The 13,422-nt window shown below is 41.2% G+C and overlaps 1 protein-coding gene across 1 annotated transcript in view; it reads right to left on the bottom strand.

The window, feature by feature from the left end:
* Positions 1 to 9,599: 9,599 nt before the first annotated feature.
* Positions 9,600 to 13,422, bottom strand: part of NTF4 (neurotrophin 4) — a 184,085-nt gene continuing 180,262 nt past the window's right edge. Inside the window, exon 2 of the mRNA XM_075327610.1 lies at positions 9,600 to 11,059. Coding sequence (XP_075183725.1) covers positions 10,331 to 11,038 — 708 coding nt within the window. The 5' untranslated portion in view covers positions 11,039 to 11,059 and the 3' untranslated portion in view covers positions 9,600 to 10,330. The remainder of the gene's footprint in view (positions 11,060 to 13,422) is intronic.

Below are 13,422 nucleotides of genomic sequence, written 5' to 3'. Positions count from 1 at the left end.
GCTGCATCGTAAACGGCAAGAAGCTAAATCCACGGGCGAAACAACAGTAAATAACCAGAGGCGCAAAAAATACAATATGACTTAATGGGGCACAAAATATTTAGAAGACGGACGGTTCCAAGACCAAAATAATCCCTGTCTAGCGATCGCTGCCCCATAAGTCATGGAGTGCACTCCCCGGAATGTGAGCAGCGAGGATGGAGGCGCGCGCTGCACCGTGCACCTCGTAAAACCTTGTTTACCTCTTCACTTTTCACTTAGGAGACTCCTGGCTTCATTTCACGCCGCGAGCTATTAAATCATTAATGATGAAACAATCCGGTAAAGTATAAAGAAGGTGTTACCTGCCCCGGGGCGATGCTGTTTTACTGCGACCTGAATATTTGTCGGTACTTGAAAATTAAAGCTTTGAGTATGGAAATGTATTTTAACTTCAAGGGTTCAGTTATGGTGCTTTTCTTTTTTTTTTTTTTTTGTTCTACCGCCTTTTTGTGTAAAATCAAAAATTAGCATTTGGCTTTTAACATTTAGAAAAGGTGGGTTGTGAAATGCAGAAATTCCAGATGCAAAGAAATATCCAAAATCGGTCACATGGTTGTGCAATCTTTAAGACGTCTACAGGATAGCCGTAAGGGCCGGTGGATGCCCTGATTGGAGAAAACAAAGGTGTAACATAAACACCCTGATGCCTCATATGAAATTTGTAACCGTAATGTACTTGTGACATTTTAGGCTATGTTCACAGTGAGGTTTTTTTTCCACAATTTTTGGAATACTCCCAACACTCTGTGTTAGTGAGTGCTTCTTCTTTGTGGAGATAATCCATCCACCTCACAGGTGTGGCAGATCAAGATGCGGCTTAGACAGCATGATTATTGCACAGGTGTGTCTTAGACTGGCCATTATGATTATTGCACAGGTGTGCCTTAGGCAGGCCAGTATGATTATTGCACAGATGTGCTTTAGGTTGGCCAGTATGATTATTGCACAGGTGAGCCTTAGGCTGACCAGGATGATTATTGCACAGGTGTGCCTTAGGCTGGCCAGTATCATTATTGCACAGGTGTGCCTTAGGCTGGCCAGTATGATTATTGCACAACTGTGCCTTAGGGTGATCAGGATCATTATTGCACAGGTGTGCCTTAGGCTGCTCAGCATGATTATTGCACAGGTGAGCCTTAGGCTGACCAGGATGATTATTGCACAGGTATGCCTTAAGCTGGCCAGTATGATTATTGCACAGCTGTGCCTTAGGCTGGCCAGGATGATTATTGCACAGGTGTGCCTTAGGGTGATCAGGATGATTATTGCACAGGTATGCCTTAGGCTGGCCAGTATGATTATTGCGCAGGTGTGCCTTAGGCTGACCAGGATGATTATTGCACAGGTATGCCTTAGGCTGGCCAGTATGATTATTGCACAGGTGTGCCTTAGGCTGGCCAATATAAAAGGCCACTCCACAGTATTTGCTGTGACCACCATCTGTCTCACGCAGTGCACATCTCTTATGCATAGAGTTGATCAGGTTCTTGATTGTGGCCTGTGAGATGTTGATCCACTCTTCTTCATTAGCTGCAAAGTTTCTGGATATTGGAGGAACTTAAGCATTCTGTCCAGAGCATCCCAAACATGCTCAATGGATGACATGTCCGGTGAGTATGCCGCTATGCAAGAACTGGGATGTTTTTCCGCTTCCAGGAATTGTGTATTATCCTTGCCCCATTGGGCCCGCGCATTATCAGCTGCTACATGAGGCAATGGTCATGGGTAAACGACACAACAATGGCCTCAGCATCTCATCACAGTATCTCTGTGCATTCAACATGGCAAAAATAAAATGCACCTGTGATGGTTGTCCATATCATAACCCCACCACCACCATGGGCCCCTCCATTCACAACGTTGACATCAGCAAACCGCTCACCCACCCGAAGCCATACCCAACCTGCCATCTGCCCTGTACAGTGAAAACTAGGATCCATCCATGAAGAAAAAACTCTCCAACATGCCAGACGCTATCGGATGTGAGCATTTTTGCCCACTCAAGTCAGTTTGGGCGATGAACTGCAGTCAGGTGGAGACTCCGATGAGGAAGACGAGCAGCAGATGAGCTTCCCTAAGACGGTTGTTGACAGTTCGCGTAGAAGTTCTTTGGTTACGCAGCGATTGTTGCAGCAGCTGTTCAGGTAGCCGGTCTCAGACAATCTTGGAGGTGAAGATGCTGGATGTGGAGCTCCTGGGCTGGTGCGGTTACACGTGATCTGTGGTTGCGAGGCCGGTTGGATGTGGCCAGTCTCAGGTGATCTTGGAGGTGAAGATGTTGGATGTGGAGGTCCTGGTCTGGTGTGGTTACATGTGATCTGTGGTTGTGAGGTCGGTTGGATGTGGCTGGTCTCAGACGACCTTGGAGGTGAAGATGCTGGATGTGGAGGTCTTGGGCTGGTGCGGTTACACGTGCTCTGCGGTTGTGAGGTCGGTTGGATTTGGCAGGTCTCAAGTGATCTTGGAGGTGAAGATGCTGGATATGGAGGTCCTGGTCTGGTGCGGTTACATGTGGTCTACGGTTGTGATGCCAGTTGCATGTGGCCAGTCTCAGATGATCTTGGAGGTGAAGATGCTGGATATGGAGGTCCTGGTCTGGTGCGGTTACATGTGGTCTACGGTTGTGATGCCAGTTGCATGTGGCCAGTCTCAGATGATCTTGGAGGTGAAGATGTTGGATGTGGAGGTCCTGAGCTGCCGGTTGTGAGGCCGGTTGGATGTGCTGCCAAATTTTCTGAAATGCCTTTGGAGATGGCTTATGGTAGAAAAATTAACATTCAATTCACAGGTAACAGCTCTGGTGGACGTTCCTGCAATCAGCATGCCAACTGCATGCTCCCTCAAAACGTGTGACATCTGTGGCATTGTGCCGTGTGATAAAACTACACATTTTTGAGTGGTCTTTTATTGTCACAAGCCTAATGGACACCTGTGCAATAATCATAATGCCCAGCCTAAGGCACACCTGTGCAATAATCATACTGCCCTGCCTAAGGCACACCTGTGCAATATTCAGACTGCCCTGCCTAAGGCACACCTGTGCAATAATCATACTGTCTAATCAGCATCTTGATATGCCACACCAGTGAAGTGAATGGATTATCTCAGCAAATGAAAAGCGCGCACTAACGTAGATTTAGACAAATTTGTGAACAATTTTGAGGTCTTTTATGTCCATAGAAAAAGTCTTAGATCTTTGAGTTCAGCTCATGAAAATGGGAGAAAAACACCAAAAGTGTTGTGTTTATATATTTCTTATTTTGTGCCATATATTTTGCCTCAATCTCAGGCACATAATTGACCTAGTTAGTGCAGAATTTATTATTGCATGCGCTGTGTATATGGACATATAGGTGTGGGGTAATAAATCCAGCCGCTCGATAATAGTACCTTCGCAACACTACCCATCTGTTAAAAATAAAGAACAAAGAAAATACAGCTATAAGAAATAAGGGATTTATTTGGTTTCCATTTCAAAGGAATTTCATAAACAAAAGAAAAAAAAACAACTTATCAGACTATTTGTCATAGAAAATAGTAACACAAATAAGTTACGTAGGAAATGTAGAAGAAAATCTGCAGGGGTATAAAATCCATGTACATATGAGAGAATAACAATAATACCACAAATAAGCAGCTCATAGGACATTGTATACAAACAGGGAATTTCATAGATAATTTAGAATTATTTTTTTGCTCAGAAATCACAACTAAGGTCCAATATTATCAAGGTAAAGTGAATTAAAGGGCAGTTCCTATGTTTAAGAATGGGTATTGTCAGATAGTGCTGGTAAAAATAAGGACTTTTGCAATTTACTGTTTGTTAAAACTCTCAGCCGTTCTTCAGATATTAACAGTTTTCTTTTGTTTTGCACCTTGTTGCCTAGGAGACCGACCACTGCTGCTGTCTAGATTGGTGGTAACAGTTTGCTCCAGTGATTCTGGCCAGCTTCAAAATTCTCAACAGAAAAGAGATTGGAAGTGGTGGGCATGTTCCACTAGCTAGCAGCGGTAGTCGGTCTCTAAAGAAACCCTAACTAAGGCATCCATGCCGAAACGCGCGTTGGGTCTCTGGCACCATTTCAGTGGCTGGGAAACATGCAGACAGGTTGTTTCTTTGTCTTACACTTATATGTACCTCTATGATTTATTGATTTATCATCTGGAATATACTTATATGGACCACCCGCATACTAAATAATACGATATATATATTTTTTGTCCCCCTTACGCTGGTTTCAGGCACTTTTTTCCTAGTGTACTCATTGTCATTGTTTATTAATACTACTTTAATATTTTCAATAAAATTATATTTTTTTATTATTTTTTGGCTATTTAATGATTTCTTCTTTGGTTTGATATTCTCCAAGGAAACCAGCTGTAATAAAAAAAAAATATCGCAAGAATAGCTGAAAATTTTAAGATGCTGAAATCTGCAAAATTGCATGTAGTTAATATACAAGCAATATCCAACAATATCTGCAGTTTATGAACATACCCTTAAAATTTGGCGTTTGTGACATGATATCATGGGGTGTAGGGAAAAGCGGGTGAATGGTTCCTTCCTAGAGACTGTATGTGTATAGAGGTTAATATAAGTATCATATTTATAGCAGCCGATACCATGTGGAAATACAAAAAATAAATCCTTCCTCCTCCTCCCTTGCTATAGGTCATAAAATCGCTTCCTAAGCACCAAATTTTATCTCCTTCACACTGGAAAGTTTGAATATTGATTTGGACTAATTGTCCACCTTTTGACCTATTTTGTTATACTTTTATATACAGATATTTCATAAAGAATTGAATTCCAGAGCTGCATTCACTATTCTGCTGGTGTACATACATTACATTACTTATGCTGTACTGATCCTGGTTTACATTCTGTATTATACTCCAGAGCTGTACTCACTATTCTGTTGGTGGAGTCACTGTGTACATTAATTTCATTACTTATCCTGTAATACAGCAGGCAATAAGGTCCAGAACTGCACTCACTAGTTTGCTGGTGAAGTCACAGTGAACATACATTACACTACTTTTGTCGTACTAATCCTGGGTTACATCCTGTATTATACTCCAGAGCTGTAATCACTATTCTGATGTGATGTGAAGTTACACTAATCTTGTACCAATTTCAAGTTAAAGCATGTATTATGCTCCAGAGCTGCACTCGCTGGTTTAGTGGTGGAGTCACTGTGTATATACACATTACATTACTTATCCTGTACTGATCTTCAGTTACAGCTTACATTAAGCTCCAGAGCTGTGATCACTATTCTGATTGTAAAGTTACACTAATTCCAAGTTATAGCATGTTTTAAGCTCCAGAGCTGCACTCGCTGGTTTAGTAGTGGAGTCACTGTGTACATACATTACATTACTCATCCTGTACTGATCTTCAGTTACAGCTTACATTAAGCTCCAGAGCTGTGATCACTATTCTGATTGTAAAGTTACACTAATTCCAAGTTATAGCATGTATTAAGCTCCAGAGCTGCACTCGCTGGTTTACTAGTGGAGTCACTGTGTACATACATTACATTACTCATCCTGTACTGATCTTCAGTTACAGCTTACATTAAGCTCCAGAGCTGTGCTCACTATTCTGATTATGAAGTTACACTAATTCCAAGTTATAGCATGTATTAAGTTCCAGAGCTGCACTCGCTGGTTTAGTAGTGAAGTCACTATGTACATACATTACATTACTTATCGTCTACTGATCCTGAGTTACCTCCTGTATTATACTCCAGAGCTGCACTTACTATTCTGCAGATGCAGTCACTGTATACATACATTACATTACTTATCCTGTACTGATCCTGAGTTACAGCTTACATTAAGCTCCAGAGCTGTGCTCACTATTCTGATTGTGAAGTTACACTAATTCCAAGCTATAGCATGTATTAAGCTCCAGAGCTGCACTCGCTGGTTTAGTGGTGGAGTCACTGTGTACATACATTACATTACTCATCCTGAGTTACAGCTTCTATTAAGCTCCAGAGCTGTACTCACTATTCTAATAGTGAAGTTACATTAATCTTGTATGGCTGATCTTGAGTTACAGCATGTATTAAGCTCCAGAGCTGCACTCACTATTCTGATAGTGAGGTTACACTAATCTTGTAGTGATCACAATATGGCCCCACAGAGGACTACGTGTCCTGCAGTCCATCCTCTGTATAGCTTGCAGGTTGTATGGAGCTGTAATAAACGTGTCAAAGGTCCTGTCAGCTTTTTAGATTTTATGGCGTCAAATGTGGTCAAAACGTCATCTGAAAACTGCTCAGGAACCACTTTAACAAGAAGGGATGAATAAACATGGCGCACTCTGTATGATTATAAGGCACAATAGAGATTTATCAGAACTATTTCCAGGCAAAAGTGCACTAGTTGCCCTTAGAAACCAATTAGGCCCTATGGAAAGTGAAAGTAACCTGGTTGCTAAGGGCAACAACTCCACTTTTACCTCAGAATAGTTTTATAAAAACAACTATCCCCATATATTTTGGGTTGGATTTGTGTAGTTTATGTAGATTGATGAATATAATAATGATGGGTTTATCTTCTATGACAAAATGTAATGTTATGAAGGGTTTTTCAGTTTCCTAATGTATCATATACAGGGTTATTTCCCCAAAAAATCAGGTTAGCCCCTATCCATAGGAGAGAGGATAAGTTTCTGATTGCTGGGGGTCCGACTGCCCCAGCCCCGTTCTGAATGGTGCATAGGACACATTGTCGACCTCCGCCATATTCATTGTCTATTGGACTGGTCCCATAGACATTGGTAGAGCTGTGCACCTCCGCTCTCCTCAGGACAGCATTCTCTGGATTCCAGAGTCGTGTTTTTGGAGGTCACCTATTCTAAGGAAAGAATAATTTGATTTCTTTTGGGGGGAAATAACCCTTTAATAGCACTTTAGTTTAAAGGGATTGTCCAATTATCCCCAGGCTCAGTAATATACTTAATGGTGAGGGTTCGAGTGCTGAAACGCGCACCAATTGACAGAACGGGAATTTTTTTTATCCCCAAAGGGGCACTTTTATCCCCGTACGTCAGTTGCCCATTCATTCTCTATGGGGCTACTGGAAAAAGCAGTCCCATAGGGAATGAATGGAGCAGAGGTATAGTATATGCTTCGCTGCTCCATTCTAGGGGGATAAAGGTGCCCCGTTCTGCCTATTGGTATAAGCCGCAGCCCCCACTAATCAATACGTTATCCACGTGATAGCGGATAACCTTTTTACGCTGGACAACCCCTTTAACTCAGGCTCCTTTCACACTATGTCTGCAGTAAGCACTGGGATTAGTCATATATAGGCTTTCATTGTAGAAAAATGAGTACCATACGGTATTTACTGCATGTCTCTATGGAATAGGAAGTATGCGTACAGCAAAAAAAAAGAACACGTCTACCGTCCTGGGACCTTTCCTGGCTCATACGGTAAAAGTACACTGCAGACACAGTGTGAAGAGAGCATTATAAAACTTCCAAATCGTTAGGCTGTGTGCACACGTTGCGTTTTTGCAGCTATTTTTTTTAACCTTATGCCAGAATCCTGCAGCATTGTGCACACATACAGGATTTTAACAATGCAGATTTGGTGCAGAAAATAATCTGTGGGATGTCAATTCTTTCTGTGTTTTTAGCTGCCTTTTAGCCACTGAAAGCGATGAAAAAACTGCATACGAAAAATGCATAAAAATGCATCGAAAACGGGGCAAAATGCATAAAAAAGAATAAAAAGTGCATCGAATAAAACGCCAAAATGCATCAAATATGCATCAAAAAAACGCGGCAAAATGCATAAAAAAAGCATCAAAAATGCATCGAAAAAATGTCAATATGCATCAAAAATGCATTGAAAAACACTGCAAGATGCATAAAAAAAGCATCAAATATGCAATAAAAATGCATCAAATATGCATTAAAAATGCATAAAAAAACCGTGGCAAAATGCATAAAAAAGCATAAAAAAAAGTATTAAAAAAATGCCAAAGTGCATTAAATATGCATAAAAAATGCTGCAAAATGCATAAAAAAGATCGAAAAACGCGGCAAAATGCATAAAAAAGCATCAAATATGCATCAAAAATGCATCAAAAAACGGCAAAATGCATTAAATATGCATCAAAAATGCATTGAAAAACGCTGCAAAATGCTTAAAAAAAGCATCAAATATGCATTAAAAATGCATCAAAAAACGTGGCAAAATGCATTAAAAAAGCATCAAATGTGCATCAAAAATGCATCGAAAGACGCGGCAAAATGCATCGAAAAACGCGGCAAAATGCATTGAAAAGACATAAAAAAACACTGCAAAATGCATAAAAAAGCATCAAATATGCATAAAAAAATGCATCAAAAAACGCGGCAAAATGCATAAATAAACCCCATCAAATGCGCATGACAAATGCATTGAAAAACACTGCAAAGTGCATAAAAAAGCATCGAAAATGCATTGAAAAACAAAGCAAAATGTATTAAAAAATGCATCAAATACAAATAAAAAAATGCGGCAAAATGTGCTTTTTTTATGCAGTGTTTTTCCTGCCAAGAGATGCAGATTTGGTGCAGAAATTTCTGCAACGTGTGCACGTAGCCTTATGGAGGATATTTTTCATTGCTGGGTGCTTTTTGAAATGTACATTTTGATCCACAAGGGGGCGTCAGAGCCTTACTATTAAGTATATACGAAGAACAGTGTCCAGTTGCATCCAGCCTGCTGGAAAGTGTGACATGCTGGGAGTAGTAGTTTTGCAAGAGTTTGAGATACCATACCATACATAAACATCAGGGGCTGTGTTTCCTAAATCCATGCATAATATATACAGTACATGTGTTGTGAGTATAGCTGAGCAAAAAAGATGCGGACTGCCCTGCTCCGGTGAACTCCTTGGCAGCTGGATCAGCGCAGTCTTCATTTTTGCAGCCGACATCCTTGGCTCTTCTTGTGCTTACTAGACCCTGGTACGCATCACATAGCGATGCAGTGCACGTCATGACATCACGTGAAGCATAGAAGCTATGTCATGACATCGAAGGGCCCAGTAAGCAGAAGAGGTGCCGTGACGAGCATGCCAACTGCAGAAGTGAAGAATACATTGGTCCAGCTGATCCAGAGGACCGGACGCCAGAGCAAGTTTTTTTGTTGTAAGGAATTGATAACCAATTACAATATTTGCATATCAATCGTGAATGATCAAAGCCTAACCCACCATGTCGAGATACCTTGGGCTATTTGGTGGGTCATAAATCGGCTTTGCATATGGGGTAGCGGAGGTGGTCATCCTAAATTTAATCTCCCTCCAGCACTCAATAATAGATTGAAAATGATTAAAACCATAGCGGATAATCCATGATTACTGACGCGTTTCTGGCAACCAAGTGTATGAATGATTTTTTTGCGTTTCACATGGTTTTTCCAGCAAAAAAAAGAAACAAAAGGGTCCGGAGTATTTCTTACAGGCCTTGAATATGGATAACTTCAGGTATCCATATAACAACCAATCAGTGATAAGAAGAAATACAAACCAGACTTGGAGGGAATGATATAATAGTGGGGAAAAGGGTAATAAATATCGGGTAGAAAAAAAGTCATGACGGGAAAGAAACAAGACGAGTCTGTAACATGCGGTCCATATAAAGGAAATAACAATAAGTTATATTTCTCAATATATATATACACAAATATATATATTTATAGATATATAAAATTTACAAATAGAATAACCAATTTATAATAGCTTACAATGTCACCCGCCGGGTAGCTGTGGACAAAAAAAAAATCAACACACATTCACCATTTCTACAAAATTATTCATCAAATCCAATACATTTTTCAACATCGGCCAGTTCTGCATCATCCGTGTAACGTCATAAAGGGAACGTATAAGTTGTCCATCTCCAAAATTCTGTTTTAGTTGTATACTGTACTGTGCAAATTCGGAATGAAAAGGCACTAAATTTAGAAAGCACTGAGAGGTGACAATTTTTTTGTCTCGCCCCACGTGGACTGAGATCCATATGGTGTCTCTTTGCATCCAGTTTTGTGCTCCTTCCCAACATGGTAAAGTTAAACCACTCCTAATGACAGCTGTTGGTTCACGACTCTTCCATCCCCCCCCAAACGTAGTGTGTTTGTGGCATGACTCCAGGAATGTGTGATGTCGGCCATTTATGCCATATTGTAAACAGCTTAAGGAAAACAACAGGCGCTCCATTCGTTTTCCCCAACCACAGTGAACCACGGAGAGGATAACCCTCTGTCCTCTCCAATTTTACGTCCTTCCTCTTCTGCTCAACAGGGTGCAAACACATGCTGTATCAATCCGGATCCAGCGCCAGCCCACTAGCTTATCATCCATGGTCAATGCTCTTACGTAGGACTGCTTTTGTTTGCATTCTGATAACCATTGTCTTTTATCTACCCCACGACAACCATTAGTGGTGCCTCCTGAAGGGTCACACTTGGTCTCATAGAAGTATTGCTTTAGTGGTCCTGTGAGAGTCTGAATTTCACTTAGGATAGTGACCGTCTTGCCATGCATATCAATAGCCGAGCGCTTGTCTGTTACCCATAAATGTCTGGTATCACACACAGAAAGTTCTCCTCTCCGAGAAGGACTGATTGCATCTGACCCTTGTGCCCGTTTCACCCGAGAAGTCCTGTTGGCCGGTTCTGAACGTGATATCAACTCTTCCGCCAAAAACAAAAGAGGAGGTCCTGTGGGCTCCTGTCTAGTGAGGGCCACTCTTGTAGAATAAAGGTTCCACTCTTTACCAGCCATGTCAGGATAAGTAGTTGTCAAGTCCGGGTAGAAGCCATCATGGAGTCCCTCGGTGAAATTAATGAAGTTCTGCAGATGGTCTGTGGAGTTCGAAGAATTCTTAGGGCCATAATCCCAATCAGTAGTCTGGTTTTGGAAGGGGGCAGCTTTGATGGCACAAAGGTATGAGATCACCATGACATAAAGGCGGAGGAGCATTACTTAATCCACCTCAAACAACTGTGAAGAGAACAGAGAAGATAGTTATGTCATTATCTTCATAAACATATATTTTCTAGTACAATTTTAGACAACTAACAAGACATGCAATTGGTACTTTCGATAAGGTTGGTTTCACATATCCGATTTCACAGCCTGAATTCGGATCATGGTGTCCGGATCAGAAGTGAGTCTCTTGACCCAAAATCAATAGCTCAACTGGGGCTGTTGAGTTTCGGTCAAGAGATCCGTGGTCAATCTCCATGAACGTCGGATGTGTAAAACTGGCCTAACCTTAAAAGAGGTTTGGAAGAACCTCTTTCCTCTCGGCTGCAGTTTGTTTTAATAAAACAACCAAACTGTAACACCCCTTTAAAATTTTCAGAGCTTCTTCTGTCATTGGTGGCTACCTGGCTGTGAGATTGGACAGCTAGCCACCTAAAATATTTACTACTATGGTAAGTGAGATCATATTGCTTAGATAGGCCATCACTTTCTTAATGGTGGAGGTTCTACCTACCAATGAAGATATCATAAATGGGGAGGAGGGGTCCCTTACTATGAGACCTCCCTACAAATGGAGGACTGCTTGATACAAGTTCCCTGTCTTCTGGACCATGTATGAATGCCTGCATGTAATGGTATTATTTTCCTGGATCGGAGTGTTTGCGACCCTTAGGTAATCTAGTGGGTCCTGATATTGTCCTAGGCTTGCCTGGTCACTTTTAATTTCTAGATTTTATTTTAGGCCTAATTGCCCTACATTTTGACACCTTAGAGACCAGTGAATACCTGTCTAACCACTTAAATCATATACATTTTTCGCAAAATTTCATGAAGGTTTCCTTGCAAAAGTATCTTAAGAATGCGGCAAAGAAGTAACACAAGAAAAGATATTGGCCGCATATATACTATACGAATAGAAGCCATGGTTTAACTTAAGTATATCTCAAAGGACATTAAGAACCTCAGTATCAGGAGGAAATAATTTATGTGTTGTTCTACTGTTGGACTCTATAGAACCAATGGTTAAATGGAAACTCCAGTTACTACAAGTTATTGTCACGGTGAATTAGGAGAAAGCAGATGACAGGGGCTCCTAGACTGGCCCTAAGGCTAGGGGACCCTAGCTATCCCTGATCTCAGAGTTACCTCTGAAGGTGAGGATGTCTGGGCCGCCTTCCTTGCCCTGCTTCTGACTAGCACTGATGTTATACCCTCAACTCCCGGGAAGGGCCCGAGCAGGAGTGATAAAGGCAACAGAAATTTACAAAAAGGGGAAACCAAAACTCTATTTCATGGCGCACACACACACACACACACACACACACACACATGTATAAGACAATAAGAGCTTAGGAGGAAAATAAGAGCAGGGAGGAAACAACAAGACAAAGGAAGAACTCTACAACAATACCAAGCATAAAGCAATACAAGCAGGACTGGGAAACAACAGCAGCACACACAGACCAACACATCAATAAACTATAGTCAGCATGAGAGGACAGATTCCACCATCATAAATAGGAGGGGAGCCAATGTGATAGGCTTCCAACAACATGTGATCCCAGAAGTAACAAGCAGGCTAGCATAGGTTAACTCTTGCTAGCCTGATCATGACTGAGCCCACAGCTGGTTGACGCCCAAACGTGGATAAGTAGCTCAGAAGCACCAGAGAAACCACAGGGTGACGTGTCAGGATCTCTTATGTGAACATAGTCTGATGTCACCATGACAATCAATGAGTTTTGTGCAAATCTCCTAGTTACAGTTATCAAATATCCAATTGTTAAATGATGACTAATAAATCAGTGAAGGTCTGTCCACTAAAACCCACCAATCGCCAAAATGAGGGACTTGAATGGAGCGGCTGTGTCACTTGTGTGCAGTAATTATATTTGGGTTCTATAGGATGGTCAGAGATATTAGAGCGATGTACTAGGTGACCTCCAGAAGTACGATGAAGATTGCATAGAGGAGTAGCGGACATGTATTACTGCCACTCCATGTACAAGAGGGGACTTGAGTCCCACATTCTTTCAATCGGTGGGGGCTGCAATGCTTGGAATTATACCGATCTACCAGCTACTGAACTGTTGGGCATCAGCTGGGCATAGATACAGCAGATGAAATATGTATTGAACATGTCACCGATTTTCTAAGTAAATATATTTCTAAAGGTGCTAGTGACTTGAACTTCTCACCAGATGACAATAACAACCCATCCAATCCAAAACATAGATGTCCATAAATTAGGTTATGTATAATAATGGGAAATGTGACACAAGGAGAAAGTATTGAACAGAAGAAGAAAGAGAAGTGCAATGAGCCATGGAAAGTCATGACAACAGCTGAAATCTATCAATAATTTGAAAGCAATCCCG

Source organism: Anomaloglossus baeobatrachus, chromosome 11, assembly GCF_048569485.1.
Source record: "Anomaloglossus baeobatrachus isolate aAnoBae1 chromosome 11, aAnoBae1.hap1, whole genome shotgun sequence".
NCBI lineage: Eukaryota > Metazoa > Chordata > Amphibia > Anura > Aromobatidae > Anomaloglossus > Anomaloglossus baeobatrachus.
Note: the sequence above shows the minus strand (reverse complement) of the source record. Positions and strands in the feature narration are given on the sequence as shown.